Source organism: Lagopus muta, chromosome 5 (assembly GCF_023343835.1).
Source record: "Lagopus muta isolate bLagMut1 chromosome 5, bLagMut1 primary, whole genome shotgun sequence".
In the NCBI taxonomy this organism is placed as follows: domain Eukaryota; kingdom Metazoa; phylum Chordata; class Aves; order Galliformes; family Phasianidae; genus Lagopus; species Lagopus muta.
In genome coordinates, this window is record NC_064437.1 from 63,390,127 (window position 1) to 63,406,188 (window position 16,062).

General features: G+C 40.9%; 1 protein-coding gene across 3 annotated transcripts in view; it reads left to right on the top strand.

Annotated features, from left to right (window-relative positions):
• The window catches only part of DOCK1 (dedicator of cytokinesis 1), a 276,377-nt gene that overhangs the window by 41,135 nt on the left and 219,180 nt on the right, over positions 1–16,062 (top strand). For all 3 annotated transcript variants that reach the window (XM_048946145.1, XM_048946146.1, XM_048946148.1), the window contains 8 exons: positions 1,688–1,813; positions 3,282–3,406; positions 3,648–3,746; positions 4,883–4,955; positions 6,440–6,543; positions 7,038–7,221; positions 12,886–12,983; positions 15,574–15,663. In XM_048946145.1, the coding sequence (XP_048802102.1) occupies positions 1,688–1,813; positions 3,282–3,406; positions 3,648–3,746; positions 4,883–4,955; positions 6,440–6,543; positions 7,038–7,221; positions 12,886–12,983; positions 15,574–15,663 (899 nt within the window). The remainder of the gene's footprint in view (positions 1–1,687; positions 1,814–3,281; positions 3,407–3,647; positions 3,747–4,882; positions 4,956–6,439; positions 6,544–7,037; positions 7,222–12,885; positions 12,984–15,573; positions 15,664–16,062) is intronic.

Genomic DNA, 16,062 nt, shown 5'->3' on the forward strand with positions numbered 1-16,062 from the left:
AGAGCTGCAGATGTCATCTCCTCGTGCTGAAGGAAGGAATAATCCTTTCCTTCCCCCCTTTCTCCTTGCTTTGCAGCTGCGTTCGCAGCAGTTGGCTTCCCATCCAGCAAAGAAGGGGGTTTCTCCCATCAGATCCCACACCATTGCCTCTGCAGGAGGAAGCAGCTCCAGTGATCCCTCTTGTTTCCTCTGGATTGCCTTTGTTGTGTACAACACTTACAGTGTATCTGCCAGCTACAAAGTGTATTGTGGCTCTGGTTACAGTATTGGCTGTGATCCTTTTTCACTATGAATTCCAGGCAGGTTGGTGCAGAGCACCCTGCTTACAGCTGGCTTTTGAGTATATGAAAAATAGGCCCAGGACAAGTTATGTGCTGCTTTGCTGATTTCTTTTTATTTTTTAATTGATTTTTTTTAATGACTTACAGTAAGTAAAACTCTAAATTTTCATACGTATATATACGTATTTTTTTTTTTTTTAAACTGAAGTGGAAAACTTGGTTCTGATTCCTCCTTTCTTCAGTTTTCAGTTGTGAGAAGCACATATCAGAAAGGAGGAAACTCTGATTCATTCCAAATGCTTTCCCTAAGCCGGGCTTACCCATCCCCAGCAAACCAGAGAGCACAAAGTGCTGTGGCTTGGCCAGTCCTTGTGGGTGCATTACTGTTTAATGAAATAGCAGCTGGTAGAACTGTCCCTGGCAACAAGTCAGACCAAAGCCATTTGTGAGAGATTGTAGTAAAAAAAAGAAAGCTAGCTGCCAGATATATACAAAACAAATGCGTAGTTAAATGGTGGGTTATCCTGTTACTCACACAGTCGTTTTATAGATGAATATTTTTGAGGTATTCTTTTCACAGTTTTTAATTTTGGGATTTTCTCAAAATTGCTGCTGCAATTATTTCATGCTTCAGCGTAATTGGCAGTCACTTTACCAAGTGGGGAACACTTATTTTAGTGTCTTTTTTTTCCCCCTATAGCAAGCATGCCTGATGTTAGTTGGCAAGCACAGGCTTTAGCGGCTGCTTCTGCTGCTGGAAGAGAGAGGAAAATGTTGACTGCATAAAGCTGATGCTGTAGATTTGGGTGTTCAGTGCCTTGAAAACAGCTGATGGGGGTGGTGGGCCTGAACCATTTCAGGGTATCTGTCAGCTGTTGGTGCTGACTGCCTTGGTGCATCCAGATTGCTTGGCTGTATAACGTAACCTAGCTTTGAACGGGAGAATCTGCTGCTTCTCTTTCTTCCTGTGGAAGATAAACATTCCCCTTAGAAAGAACTTATGAGAGCTGAAAGCTTGAGGCTGTTCTGTTAATGGCTTAATAACCACATTTCTGCAAGGCCCTGTGTGTAAGACATAAGGAGTGAGACAAGTCTGGTTCTCAGAATGCTACCAGGAGGAGTTCTGGTGTTAATGGCGGCATGTGAAGGGCCTCCATGTGTCTGGATGCTGCCCAGTGGTTTCCCTCTTACAGCTGTTGTGCTGTGATCCTGCTGACCTGTTGCTCTGCTCAGGAAAGATGGGTTGTAGTGAAGGTTCCAGGTTGTACTCAGACCTGGGCTTTGTAAGCCTGTCTGTGAGAAGCTGTATGCAGTTGCTCCTGAATGTGTCTCCTAAATGGATAAACATCTTCTAGAGACAAACTAGAGAAACCACAAGTATAATAATAGTGATTTTTACCCAACAGGTTTGTGGGTGACTTTGAAACTTCTTCCGGGAGATATTCATCAGATTAGAAAAGAGTTTCCACACTTAGTGGATAGGTCAACAGCTGTGGCTCGGAAAATGGGGTTTCCTGAGATTATTATGCCTGGTAAGTGTGAATGCACTTTTCTTTATTAAATTTTAACCTTCTTTAAATACCTGCATGCACAGAAACCTTGGGGAAAAAAGCACCTGCAAGTGGTAGTGGTATCTATTAGAAATGGAACGTCATCGAAGGATCTTGGAGGTCTTTTCTGGATGATCTTTGGAGGCCTTTTCCAACCTTGATGATTCTATGATCTTGTCCCAAAATACATATTGATTGGTGATATTACATACCTGCCACTGCATATACCAAGTGTATGTTGTAGAAATTAATAAATGTAGTAACATCCTTCTGTTCCCTGAACAGAGACATGACAGTGAGATGATAATGGAAATTCTCCTGTTTTCAGTGAAGAAAAATGTATACAAAATGCACTGTTCGTGTTGTCTCCCTAGCAAGGGCAGATGTAAAACTTTTGTCTCTTTGAGGTGAATCCAAACCTGAAAGCAGATAAGACTTTTCAGAGCAAAAGGCTTGATCTAGAGATAGCAGCTCTGTTAGGTTTTATGCTAACTTTGGATAATACATATAGAAAGGAGCTTTAATGTCTCCTTTCTGTGTGTATTCTGTGGATGTTCAAGCCTGGTGCTTATTTACAAAAAACAAGCCCCCAGATAAATAAAAACCCCAACAGTAAGAAAAGCCAAACTTCAGAATACAGGAAAAGATGTCGCTGTCCTTTCAGATTGATGGGCTCTGGAGAAGCCATCAGATACTTTCAGAAACGAGCAAATTCCAGCTCTCCTTGGCTGCGGACTGCATTTGTCAGATATCTTACAGTATATCCAATATGTTCTAAGTGCCTCAGCACCTCTGCTTGTTACGATGGGATGTTGGCACGTAGACCATCTGCCTCTTGGAATTATTGGAAATCCTGTTTCCCAGCTCATTTCAAAGTTTGACTTTAATGGGAGTGAGGCTGAAGAGCATTTTGAGACATAAAGCTAAATGTAGTCCTCCCCTGAAACCCTCAGCAGCAAAACATCAGAGCATCTCCCAGTGTAATGTTATAGCAGACCTCCATAGGCTGTCATATAAAATACGTGTGTGAGGTAAGTTGAAGGAATTGAGGTGCAACCTTTCAAATTAATAATGAAAATAAAGGATAGAGCCAGCCAGATACCTGAGGTGTTTCTGGAATGATATGGTACATAATCTTAATGATGAGGATGTATTCTTTCAGTCCAGGAATAATTATGTGGTTGTTTGTTCTGTTTATTTCTTAGCTTCATTGGTAGTTCAAGTTTTACAAATCTTAAACCAATTTTAGCTAACCATAGCTGCTTTCAGCACTGCTGGTTTTCAGTGTTCAAAATATGGTGGCTTTCAGACATTTTGCTGTGTGTGTTTGTGTGTGTGTGTGTGTGTGTTTGTGTGTGATGCTGGTCATTGAGTCTGCGTGTTGCTCATTTCACAAATCAAACCATTCACTGTGAAAATTGCTCCAAACTTTGTGCTGCTTTTCTTGCAGGTGATGTTCGGAATGATATCTATGTAACGTTGGTTCAAGGAGATTTTGACAAAGGCAGTAAAACAACAGCAAAAAATGTAGAAGTTACAGTGTCTGTTTATGATGAGGATGGGAAAAGATTAGAGGTATCATTTACTGTCTTATTTTTTTTATATCTGTGTTTAATCTCTTCAATATCTTTTTAGATATTTTCATCTTTACTCCCTATTTTTGTTTGCAACAAATTTTTCTCCTCATGATTCCCTTATCAGTGCATGTTTTCTGTCATATTTTGACCTACCTACTAATTTATTTTTTTATTCGTTGAATTGAAAAGTAGAGATTAAGATGGACATAAACATTTTCTCTTCTGCTTGTGTTTTCTAGAGTGTTATTTTTCCTGGTGCTGGCGATGAAGCCATCTCAGAGTACAAATCAGTAATATATTACCAAGTAAAGCAGCCTCGCTGGTTTGAGACTGTGAAGGTACAAACACGTTACAACAATTTCATCCATGTGTGTTCATATGAAGCTGATATAGATTTCAGTGGAAAGTCTTGAGGAGTGAATTTAGGAAAATGAATACTTGTAGCCCATCTTCAGTGGAAAAAAAGGAGGTATTTCGGAGATGGCTGGAAAATAGATTAGATTTCCATTGCATAAAAAAAATTATTTCATCCTTTTGGTCAAGATGGCTGTTATGAGGGCACTGCACCATCTGTTTAGGAATGGTTTGTACTCTTTTCATGAAACTGACCTAGAAAAGCAGAATATTGAGATTAAAACATAATTGCTATACTGTTGAACTCATCGTTGCTTTGGGACTTGGCTGATTGTGCTGCAAGCTTGCTGAAGCTGCTTGGTAATAACATTTTAGTTTAAATGCCGATTTTTATGTAGGAGGCCAGTGTTAGCTTAATGAAATATTCTGTAGTCAGTGGGAACAGTAGATGCATATCAAAGAAGAGGCTCTCAGCATCTGTCCACACCATAGCTTCAAGTAAAGGAGCTCTCATTGCATGTGGCAGCAGAAAGTGGCTGCTTGGGAGTTTCAGAACCTCTGATGCAGTAGGGAGCAGGAGACAGCATAGAGCTTGCTGATGTGTGTGACTGAGGAAATACAGCAACTCTAGCAAAAATATCAGGGGAGAATAGTAGTTACATCTCTGCATGTTGGTTACATGGGGATCAGGGATGAATTAATAGTTTGTGCAGTACAAGTGGTGCATTGGTAATAAATACCTTAAAAAGTTCATCTTTGCCAGTCGTCGTCAAGGTGGGCTCATTCCTGAGCTGGGGGGGTTGATAGGGAATGCATTGAGGTTTTGACCGTCATGGCCCTGTCAGCCTTAATATCTCCATGCCTTGCTGGGTGGCTTAACAGCCTCACTTCATTTTCCTTTTTTTTTTTTTTTTTCTTAGTTCAAGAATTGTTGATTTTCCTGGGGAGTCTGTGACCTTTGGTCTTTGGTAGCAACTGAAGCTTGTCCTTAACCTTGATGTTTTGTAAAGAGCCAAGACTAGCGTTGAAAATGTCTAGATGAGATTTAGCAGCAGTAAGTATGTTTAAAGATACTGCCCTGACTGTTTCCTTTCTCCATCCTCTCTCACAAAACATGAAGGTCGCAATCCCTATTGAAGATGTGAACCGGAGTCATTTGAGGTTCACGTTCCGACACAGATCGTCACAGGACTGTGAGTAATTTGGCCTTTTCATGATGATTCTTGTCAGTGTCTGGTGCCGAAATCTGCTGAAACAGGCATAAAATTTCTAATCTGTAATCGACTGTTACAATTGGTTTTGCTGTGGGGATAAGCTCATTTTATGTTTGCTTTTCAACTTCTTTTCTCTTTGTGACTTCTAGCTCTTACCTTTGACATTGCCTTTTTCTTTTCCTGCCCAGTCATTTCTCCAAACCAAATATAAGGGCTAGTGAGTAAAGCTTTCAGTTAGGAACCAAGAGGGTTATGGTGTTGCTCGTCTTAGAGGTAGGTGGTACTGAAGATACTTCAGTGTTTAGTAGTGTCCCACATATGAAATAAGAACGTGAAAGGGAAGTTACAGCAGGCTTAGGATCAGTAGTAGAAGCTATTAGGAAACTTGGTTTCCGTTTCTGGTTCTCAAGCTGACTTGTGGTTGTTTTGAAATAAGTGATTCTTGAGGGCTTGTGGTTCTCCTCAGCTTTTGGGTAATGTTGTTGGCAGCTCAGATGCTCTGGTAGGCTGAGCACCCGGCCAATCCTGCTAGATATCTTCCAGTTGTCAGCAGTTGCTTTCTAGTAAAATGTGGGGGTTCATCTTGATTATGATAACATTCATTCATTGCCCAATGATGGCAATGGCTGTCTCAATGGACAAGAATACCTTTTTACGTTGGCAGCAATTTTTTTTGCTGCAGAATACATGTGTTGACCAAAGTGTTAATCTGGGTGGTGTCCATTGGATGTGTTTTAGGATATGCAGTACTTCTTATATATGCTCATCTGTGTAGTGTGGAATTCATTACCCCATAACAGTTATTTAGTTAAAGCAGAATGTTTTGTAGAATGGTCATTAATAAGAGATTCTCTTTGTTTTGAGACTAGTGCCTACTAATGAAAACTCTGTATGCAGATAATTGGAGTCATTGGTGTCAAAATTGTGATTGTGAACTGCAGACTACTAGAGTAAAAAACAAATTATATATATATATATGTGATGGTACGAACAGTTAGGTTAGCCCCAGTTTAAATATTAATTGCAGTCTGTGATTTAGGGCCCCAGTGCTTCTTCATAGGCTCATTGGCCCACCTCAAGTTCTCAAGTTGATTGCACTTTCCTTCGGGTTTTATTTCATAATTTACTTTGCAATTTCTGTTAACCACGGATGCCTTGGTATTTTTTGATACCACGTGTTGAATGATGAGAGCATACCTGAATGCATTAGCTCATCTATATTGGTTGTACAGTGGGTCAGCATGGCCAGATACCAATGCATTTTTTTTGTTCCTGTTTTTGGTTCTATGTTACACATATAAGACCATGTTTTAGGGTTTTTTTTACTTTTTTTCTGCAATGAGAGCCATTCTAAGGATATCACTTGCATACAGGTTGTCCTTTTTTATTTTTTTTAACACCTTAGATGAAGTGTCACTGCTAATGTTGAATACTTAGTTATGTACGATTCTTCTTTTTAACAGCCAAAGATAAATCAGAGAAAATATTTGCCCTAGCATTTGTGAAGCTCATGAGATACGATGGAACAACGCTGAGAGATGGAGAACATGACCTTATAGTTTATAAGGTATAGAATTTTGAGATACTCTTCCCATAGTTGATGGCCAAGTATGAGCACTGCTTATTTCCAGTGCACTGCTTTGTGATGTACAGTGATGTACACAACAAGATGCTTGTTGTGGAATATTATAGGAGATCAAGAAACTAATTAGCAAGTACTGTGCAGCTTGCCAGTATGGCAGATTGATGGTTAAACCTGGGATCTGTTTTCTCAGGGATGGTTTAATTGTTGAATTTCTTAGGCTTGTAATTGAATTTTATTTATATGGATTTTCATGGCTGGGGGGAAAGCTACTTGTCTAGCCCTTTAAATATCAGATCTTGGCTCCAGGCTGTAGATGGGTTAGTGCAATTGTTAACGACTCATTGGATAACTCCAATTGTGGAGCCAACTCTTAAGAAATTCCAGGGTAAATAATAAAATTTTACTATTATGAGGATTTTTTGCTCGTTTTTTTTTTTTTTAAATTGTTTTTCATGTTGCATGTGAAACTGCTGCAGGCAGAAGCAAAGAAGCTTGAGGATGCCTCCACATATTTAAGTCTGCCTTCCACTAAAATAGAGCTGGAGGAAAAGGGACACTCTGCAACGGGGAAGAGCATGCAGAACCTTGGTAGCTGCACCATCAGCAAAGACTCTTTCCAGATTTCTACTCTGGTCTGTTCTACAAAGCTTACCCAGAATGGTGAGTTCATAGAAGTGCTGGAGTTCCTGTCTTGCAGCTTGAGTGGAGCTGTATGCGCTGATCTGTATGCAGTCTTCTCAGTCTCCCTTCCTCTGAGTGGGATGGTGGATGGCTTGACACACTGTTGGATTAAGTTGCCAATTTCTCTGAAAGTATCTGCTCACAGTTTAGTATCTCAACTATGCTCTCTCCACGTGCTTAGTTTTACTTTAGGGGAGTACGTCTGCAAGTAAACAGGACATCTGCATCCCTTTAACCCAGGGTTGCCTCTGTTTGCTACATAGTTGAGACTTTTATACTGAAATACAGTGAAGACAGGCCCTGTGACATTTCACTGCTGCGAGAATATGAATAATAGCACTAAAAGAGAGGGTGAGTTTGTTTTCAGGGGGAGATAACATCATGTCTGCGCTCCACAATAATCTATTTTGTATTGTTTCCAAGGTGCAATAGCCAGTATTTTCTGTATGTTGTACCTAAGGAGAGCTGTGTCATTCTTCAGACAGTTGTGTATGCGAGGATGTGTTGTGTGGAGGCCGCTCTGCCATTGACACATTCTCATGGAAAGCCAGGAATGGAGTTGGTGCATTTTGCTCTTTTCAAAACCACCTTATGTACATTTTTCATGCGTACCTGTTAGCTGCCTGGCCACATCCAGAGGCTGCAGCACCCAGGGCTGGTGGCAGTCACCGTAGCAAATATTTCACACTTCCAGACTGTGCCCTCTCTTTTAGTTTTTGTGCTTGGTTGCCATGGCTTCTCCTCGCAGTGATGGTGGGCTGGGAGTGTGGGTGGGTCACTGGGAGTGAGTCATGCAGGGCAGTGGCATCCTTCCTCCCTGAGTCACCAGGAGCTGAGGCTGGGGATGAGGAGGTGGGGATGGGGGAGCTGTGCTTGGAGTTGTCATGTTAATTAATTCTTTGGTCTCCCCTCTGTCCAGGGGGAAAGTTACTACTGTGCGATTTCCTACTCAACTCACAGTTCTGTTGCGGTCTTTTCCAGGGGCATCTCTCTCCAAGCACATCCTAAGTGTTTTATATTCAGAGCACATCAGACTCACTGCAGTCTGGCAGTCTTATAGCCTAAGAGGATGCTTAGCAAAAAATGCAGAAATGACTTTTGGAATTTCATCGCGAATACAGGATCATAGCTCAGCAGTAACACAGTGATTTGGGGATTTTGTAGAATACAGAAACCACCGTGTGAAATGGAAGTACTTTTGGTTTGTGATTGATAATGTTGGAGTCGTTTTGCTTGTTTGCTTTCTCAGTCTTTTCTAGACATTAGTAGTATTTGGAAATATTTCCTAGTGGTCAATATGTTGACTGCTTTCAAAGAACAACTCCTATTAAAGTTACTCAAATCAGGACTTGGCATTTTTCCATGCTTCATTTACATATAATATGCCTCCAGCTTTGATTTCTACTTAATACAGGTAATAATGTTGTCTGTGCAACTTCCTTAAAGTTGCCAGAGCCACTTCTACAAAGTATTACAATATTAAAGAAGATCACTGTGCATTCTTAGACAAGAATGCAAGGTTTCCCTTCACTGATGCATCAAGAACACATCAAGTGACAATGGTGATGTAAGGCATCACCTGAAAACACCTTGATAGCTCAAGGATCTCTCACTGCCTTAGAATCATAGAATCATAGAATCACCAAGGTTGGAAAAGACCTAAAAGATCACCCAGTCCAACCATTCACCTATTCCCAATAGCTCCTACTAAACCATGTCCCTCAACACAACATCCAGCCTTTCCTTGAACACCCCCAGGCTCGGTGACTCCACCACCTCCCTGGGCATCCATTGCAGTGCCTGACCACCCTTTCTGAAAAGTAATACTTCCTCATGTCCAGCCTGAATCTCCCCTGCCGTAGCTTGAAACCATTCCCCCTGGTCCTATCACTGATGACACGAGAGAAGAGGCCGACCCCCAGCTCACTTATATTCCGGATTTTTAATAGAGATGATTAATTAATTCTTTGGTCCTTAATTTAAAGGAAACACAACAACTTCTAAAATTCTTCACCTACAAATTGGTTGTGCCCTTCAGAATATAGTTTCTTAAGCTGATATTAACTTCTGTGGAACTGTGAGATAATACTGCTTCCTTAATTAGCAATAAATAAAAATGAACCATTATTCTCAGCTACCAAAACCAAAATAATTTTCTCCTTTTGGTCATCTCTGATATTTTTCTCCGCTTTCCTAGAATAGGCTTTAAATCTCATTTTTAATAATTGTGAAGTTGTGCTAATAAATCATGTGGTTCTTTCTGCATTATGGTTGATGTTGCAGGCTGTGTATAGCGTCTCTGACACTCATAGGGTTTCCGTTCTTTATGAACTGCAGAGTGTTAATATTGCTTTTTGCAACTAGCATTAGTAGCAAAATACATTGGTAGGAACAATGTTTTCCTTAGATTTTTGAGTTTAATTTTTAGGAAGAAGAGGAGTGTAAGAAGTCCTGAGAAGGACAGTTTAAAATAATAATAATAAAAGGCAATGCCAAGCAAAGCCACAGCTGCCTCAGAGATGAGTGAACTCTTGGAGGCATTGGAAGATGCTGCTTGTCATGGCTTTGCCTCTTGACCACATTCTGCTCCTTTGCCATCTGAGGAAGAAGATAAGGTCCTTCCCAGACATGCAGGATTCAGCTGCCTTGTACCTCTACTTTTATTCTGCTCTCAAGATGCTACGGTAACAAATATGTCCTTTATCGGCTGAAGAAAGACTTGGGCATAAGTATCAAACTCATTTTGATGTAATAAAATGGGTCATCTCTATTAAAAATCTGGAATGTAAGGCAGTGAGAGATCCTTGAGCTATCAAGGTGTTTTCAGGTGATGCCTTACATCACCATTGTCACTTGATGTGTTGTGGATGCATCAGCGAAGGGAAACATCTGCGTGCATATCAGTCAAGGGAAGAATATAATCAGGAAACTGGACCGTGTGTTGCCTGTTGTTAATTGAGATATAAAAGATGATCTTCGTGTTTAACTTACAGCATCAAATGTGTTAAGCTGTTGAAGTTGTTACTGGCTACAGGCAGGCTAGATATTTATTCTAACCCTTTGCAATCAAAAATCCTCAGTCTTCTTTCTCTGATGTTTCCTGATAAACTTGATCTAGAAAACCTATAGCAATTACTATTTTCTACAGGATAAACACAGGATAATTCACATTCTTACCCTGTTCTACTTACTGTATTATTTTATGCCTATGCTTAATGAGAGAGTAGGATGAAGTGGTTGACTGGTGCTTTGCTGGGGCGAATGCTTGCAGTCACAGAGTGAAGGCGCATTCTTTCTGTACACTGTAACTTATTTTTCTCTTTCTCATTGTTGGAGCACGCTGACATTTTCAGTTCACACATGTATATTCATTATGCATTTGCTATGCCATCACACTGAAAGTGCACATGGGTTTGTTTTCTTGCGGCACTGCACAACTCCATTCCAAACATGTGGGCTGGCTTTTGTCCAGCTCATTTTTGTCAAGCTGGTGCCTTTTTAGAAGTCCGACTGAAACCCAATTCAGTGTTAGAAACCTGATATAAATGTATTCATGAAGTGCTTTGGTTAACTCGTAGAGGCATCTCCAACTTTCTTTCAGAAGCACTTTCTCTGTTGATGTTGAGTTTCTGAGACTTTGGTTTTGACCTATAGACTTCCCATAGAATAAATTAATAAAAATGGAGGACTGTGGCTGTTGTACTACATCAGTTCAGCTTTGAATGCTCCCCAAAGACAGAGAAGGCTTGTTTTAGTCTGCTAAGAGGGGAAGTTACTCCAACCAAAACTGCACTGGAGACAGTTTTATTCCTTCCATAAAATCATTGAATCACTCAGGTTGAAAAAGACCTTTAAAGATCATTGAGTCCACCCACTACCCTTACTACCCTAACTGTACTACCGTAGAGTGAAAGATGTTGGGAACATCTAGCAGCTGCTCTGGTCTCTGTGTTATTTGCACCTTTGACTCTACAGATGGATGTCTTTGCAAATGTTCTGTTGGGTGCTTTGAGGGGTTGAATAAAGCATGGGAGAGATTGGTTTGGGGATGCTGTTTTTTGTTTGAAGAGTTACCCCGACAGAAGTCGCACAATGTTAGCCACGTTTTTTGTTATTGAGTAGTATGCATTTGTAATTCAGTCACTAAACAAGGCAATCATTAAAATCTCGTAGTTTTCTCTTTGGGCTCTCCTACCAAGGATGACTTACAGACAGCTTGTTGTGTGCTGAAAACTAACTTAATGAAACCAGCAGGAAGTTTTGCCCTATTTTAGTTTGGTGAAGGCGTGGTGAGCTTGGACTTCTGGATTTGTTTGCAGCTCTGTGTTGCATCTTAAAGAAAACAAAAAAAGCAGAAGTGGGTACAGCTTACTGGTGCTGCAGTGTGGTTGTTCACAGAATCACAGAATCACCCGGGTTGGAAGGGACCCCAAGGATCATGTAGTTCCAACCCCCCTGCCTAGCAGGGCCACCAAACATACACAGTCAGATCAGGTTGCCCAGGACCCCGTCCAACCTGGCCTTAAACACGTCCAAGGACGGGGCATCCACAACCTTCCTGGGCAGCCCGTTCCAGGGCCTAACCACTCTCCTAGTAAAGAACTTCCCCCTAACATCTAACCTAAATCTTCCCTCCTTCAACTTAAAACCATTTCCCCTAGTCCTGCTGTTGTCAGCCCTTTTGAAGAGTTTACTCCCCTCCTGGGTGTAGGTTCCCTTCAGGTATTGATAGGCTGCAATAAGGTCACCCCGCAGCCTTCTCTTCTCCAGGCTGAACAAGCCCAACTCCCTCAGCCTGTCCTCATAGGGGAGGTGCTCCAGCCCCCTGATCATCTTAGTCGCACTTAACTTAGTCTTGTTAACAGCATGCTGTTTGTAGATGGAACATGATTGTGAGTTGTCTCACTGAAAAATGGTGCAGTGGTTCTTCAGAACTAGTAAAAGAGAGAGCACGCCTGCTGTGTTTTCTGGTTATCAGCAAAAGATGGACTGACACCATCTTAACAGTGGGATGTAGAATTTGAGGACCAGACTGCTTGCAGTCGATTCTTCCCATGGTCCAACCCGTGCCGCAGTCCATCACTGGAGAGCAGCCGACTAGTTTGGATGTTATGAGTTACTAAGCAGACAGCTTTCCCCCTGAATTAACTTAGTTTGCTACTGTTTGGCTTGTGCTGTCATATTTTGCTTTCATGGTATTTAGAGAGAGCAGAGAAGCTAGAAATGTTCACACTGGAAGAATCACAGCCCCGTGGATATCGCTGTGTTGGTGGATGACTAATTATATGTTGGCATCTTTTTTTAAACACACAACTGTTGTATACAGCAAATGAGAAATGAGGGATCGGGCTTCCTTGGCCCAGATTTCACTGACATTTCAAAATCATTCTGCTTTTATTTAAAGCCTTTCACAATTATTTCAGGACAAAGATACTCTACTAGATTTCTGCAGTGTCAGAGGTATGATAGGCACATGTTATTGTCCAGTGGAAACGGCTGACCTGTGGCAATAAACCTGTTTGTCTGAACACAGTTACAGTGTGTGTGAATGTAAATATCCCACATGACATAATAACTGTCATGACATAATGACACATGACATAAAAATGACAATAATAATAAGAATTTTTTTTTAATCTCTAGTTGATCTCTTGGGACTTCTGAAATGGAGATCTAATACGAACCTGCTGCAGCAGAATTTGAAGCAGTTGATGAAAGTTGATGGTGGTGAAGTTGTTAAGGTAACAAGTTAATTTCACAAATGTTCATTTGGTGGTTTTATCCTTTTTTCTTTCCCTTACCCTACCACATGTATGTGCACATTAAATCATAGCTGGGTGTCTCTTAGCCTTCAGGATGCCAGTCTTCTTTCCCTCTAAGAACATTTCAGATGTTAAGTGCTGGTAAAAATGGACGTAACCTGCAAATTTATATTAATGAAGAAATTTTTGATGGCATTCTCTAGTTACTCCTGTGACTTTTATTTATGGACACAGTAAAGCAAAGGTTGTTTTTCTTTGCAAGATCTTAGAATCATCACGTTGTGTTATTTATATATTTTTAATAGATGGATGTGAAGTTCTTTCCCTGAAAATACTGAGCTGAGCCAAGATATTTACATTTGCCAAGGCCACTGAGTGATTGCACAGAGCTACATAAAGACAGGTTTATTTATGGAAAAGAGTAGGCTGAGAGTTTATTGAATGTGTTCTACTAAATTGAATATAATAAAGTGTCAGAAGATGTACTGTACTGGGACAGATGACCCTTAAGGGCCTGGAGTGTTTTAGCTTCATTTGGATTTTAATGCTTTTAATAGAAATATTGAAGAATGCGTGTCTTAAAGTGACGTTAAAATACTTGAGGCTGCTGATATTCTTTATTGAGCATGGTGAGAATAGGATCTCAGATCTGATCTGTTTTTAGGGAAGGGTTTCCTTACTGCTGTTTCATTACGGATCATTGGACGGCTCAAAACTTGACCCTGGCACTTGGTTCTGAGTGTTGTCACAGTGCTGTCATTTGTAATTTTCATTCTTCTCCAAACGACATCAGTGAGCGCACAACAGATCAGTGCCTGATGGAGACTGGTGATTTTAGAAGCATCAGAACGCTGTGCAAATGAGGTTCCAGTAACAGCAACGTTCGTTTTCTGGCACTCCATCTCCCTGCACTGCTGTAGGAATTGTATGAAGCCTTAGTCATGCCTTTCTTGTATGTGGGAATTGGGGCACAACTTGATTTAGACGTAGGACGAAAGAGTGAGTGCTTTCTGCTGCTCTTTGCACCTCTTGCATTATTTTGTAGACCAGTTATTTGCTGTATTTGTTACAGTTAGGTTCAAAAAGTCTTTGTGTAGGCTGTCTCCCTGCCTGAAAATTGTTTTCTTGTTGATAGCAGCAGCACTGATTCTGCATCCCTCGTGCTGCTATGTGAAGTCCTTGTACAGGGATGTAAAACTTGTACCAATGCCGTGCCATGTAGGATGCCTCAGTGTGAAACCAAGGATTGCCTGGTTGTGGTTCAGGCTTCTGACCATCCTTTGTTTTGGAGACTTAAGACCCAAGCAGGCAGTGCTTTGGGCCTGACAGTACTCTTAAAACCAAGGCAAACTTCTTCTAACAATGCTGTAGTTTCTCCTTGAGCTGCTGGTGCTTAAATGCTGATATTTTGGATATTCATTTGTATGTAGCAAGCTTCTAGGTCGACATTAGATCCTGAGACTTACCTCTGGATTCAGCAGGTAGTCCAAGTGAATCACTTGTGGACCAGGAAACTCCTTGCACACACAGAAGCCCCGAAGGGAGGATGGTGGGAGTTGAGGTCTTTTTCCATTGCTCTCACAAGGCATGTAATATCTGCTTGGGGTTATAATCTCAGGCAGCAGTTGCACAGTGTTTGCTTATGTTTTCCTCCCCTGCTGTACTTTGTCTACCAGATTAAAAAAACAAACAAACATTTTTCTTTGAGACAAATTTGCAAGAACAGTCTTAGTTAGGTTAAGCCTCTTCTCTCTCAACCAAAACAAATGCTGGGCTGGAGAATTCGACCTTGGAGAACCCCACATTGCTTTTGTCGTCTGATGGGAGAGGATGAGCAGATGCAGAAACCTGTGCTGATACACCTGGTTGTATTTATCTCTGGCTTACCAATGTGGTGCTTGCTGTCAGTGGGATGCAGTGCTGTAATTAAATACGTGTAAAACAGCTTTTATCACTGTTCAACTTGTATCCCCTGACACTAATCTGCTTTTACTTTCGTGTTGCACAGATCAGGGTGTCCAGCCAGCTGGCTAGTGAAGACTTCCTGTGTACAGGGATAGACCTGTAGGTTTTGGGCTGGGGCAGGAGGTTGTGTGCTCTGTGTCCCACGCCTGCATGTATGCTGTCATTTGGAATTGTGCAGCTGTGAAAAGCCATACGCTGTGCACTTCTCATACTGCTCAGCTCAAACTGCTCAGGGTGACTGGTTTGGCATGAGCCTGAGTTGCTTGTCTGGTTTGTGCTGTGAAATATCAGTCTTCAGAACATGCATGACCCTGTTGGCTGTATGTTGGTACTGAGTTTTGGAATATATTTTGTTCGTCTACTGTGAATCAATTAAATGTTTTCTTCAAGTACCAAATATGATTTGATTTTTTTTTTCCCTATTTTTGAGTGATATGGATTTATATAATGAACTAAAAAGAATTTGCAGAAAAACAATGTTAAATTTTCCCTTTCTCAGCTAACTTTCAAAAACATCTTGCATAAATGAACGCTGCATAAACCTATGTGAAACCTGATTTTTATTTTTCCTCTGAAATGTGGTGGCTTCTGTATTTGTTTATAGTTCCTCCAAGACACTCTGGATGCACTTTTTAACATAATGATGGAGAACTCAGAGAGTGAGACATTTGACACGTTGGTGTTTGATGCTTTGGTAAGTTTGCATCCTGCATAGACTAAAATGCAGGTACTGTAATTATGAATAAAAAAGTGATTGTGATGTGAATATTAAAATGCAGTTTTCTATTGATGCAGTCATTATTAGCTTTGGACTAGTTAGCATTTTTGGTTAAAAATGCATGGAAACTTTTTGTTGTCTTTGAAGTTTCAGTTGGGTATGAATGAAAGGCATGGCGCCATGGCATCGTGCTGTCTTCCCAGAGAGGATCCAAGTGTTGGAGTTGGATGAGCAGCAGAAGTTAGGGCTGGGTCAGAAAGCTCTGTTTGGAGCAGGGAACGCTCACAGGAAGGGAAAATATTTGTATATGGGGAGGATAATCAAAAGTCAAAGCCTTTCTTTGTTTTTAATGTTACTGCAGTGGTCTGAAATAGT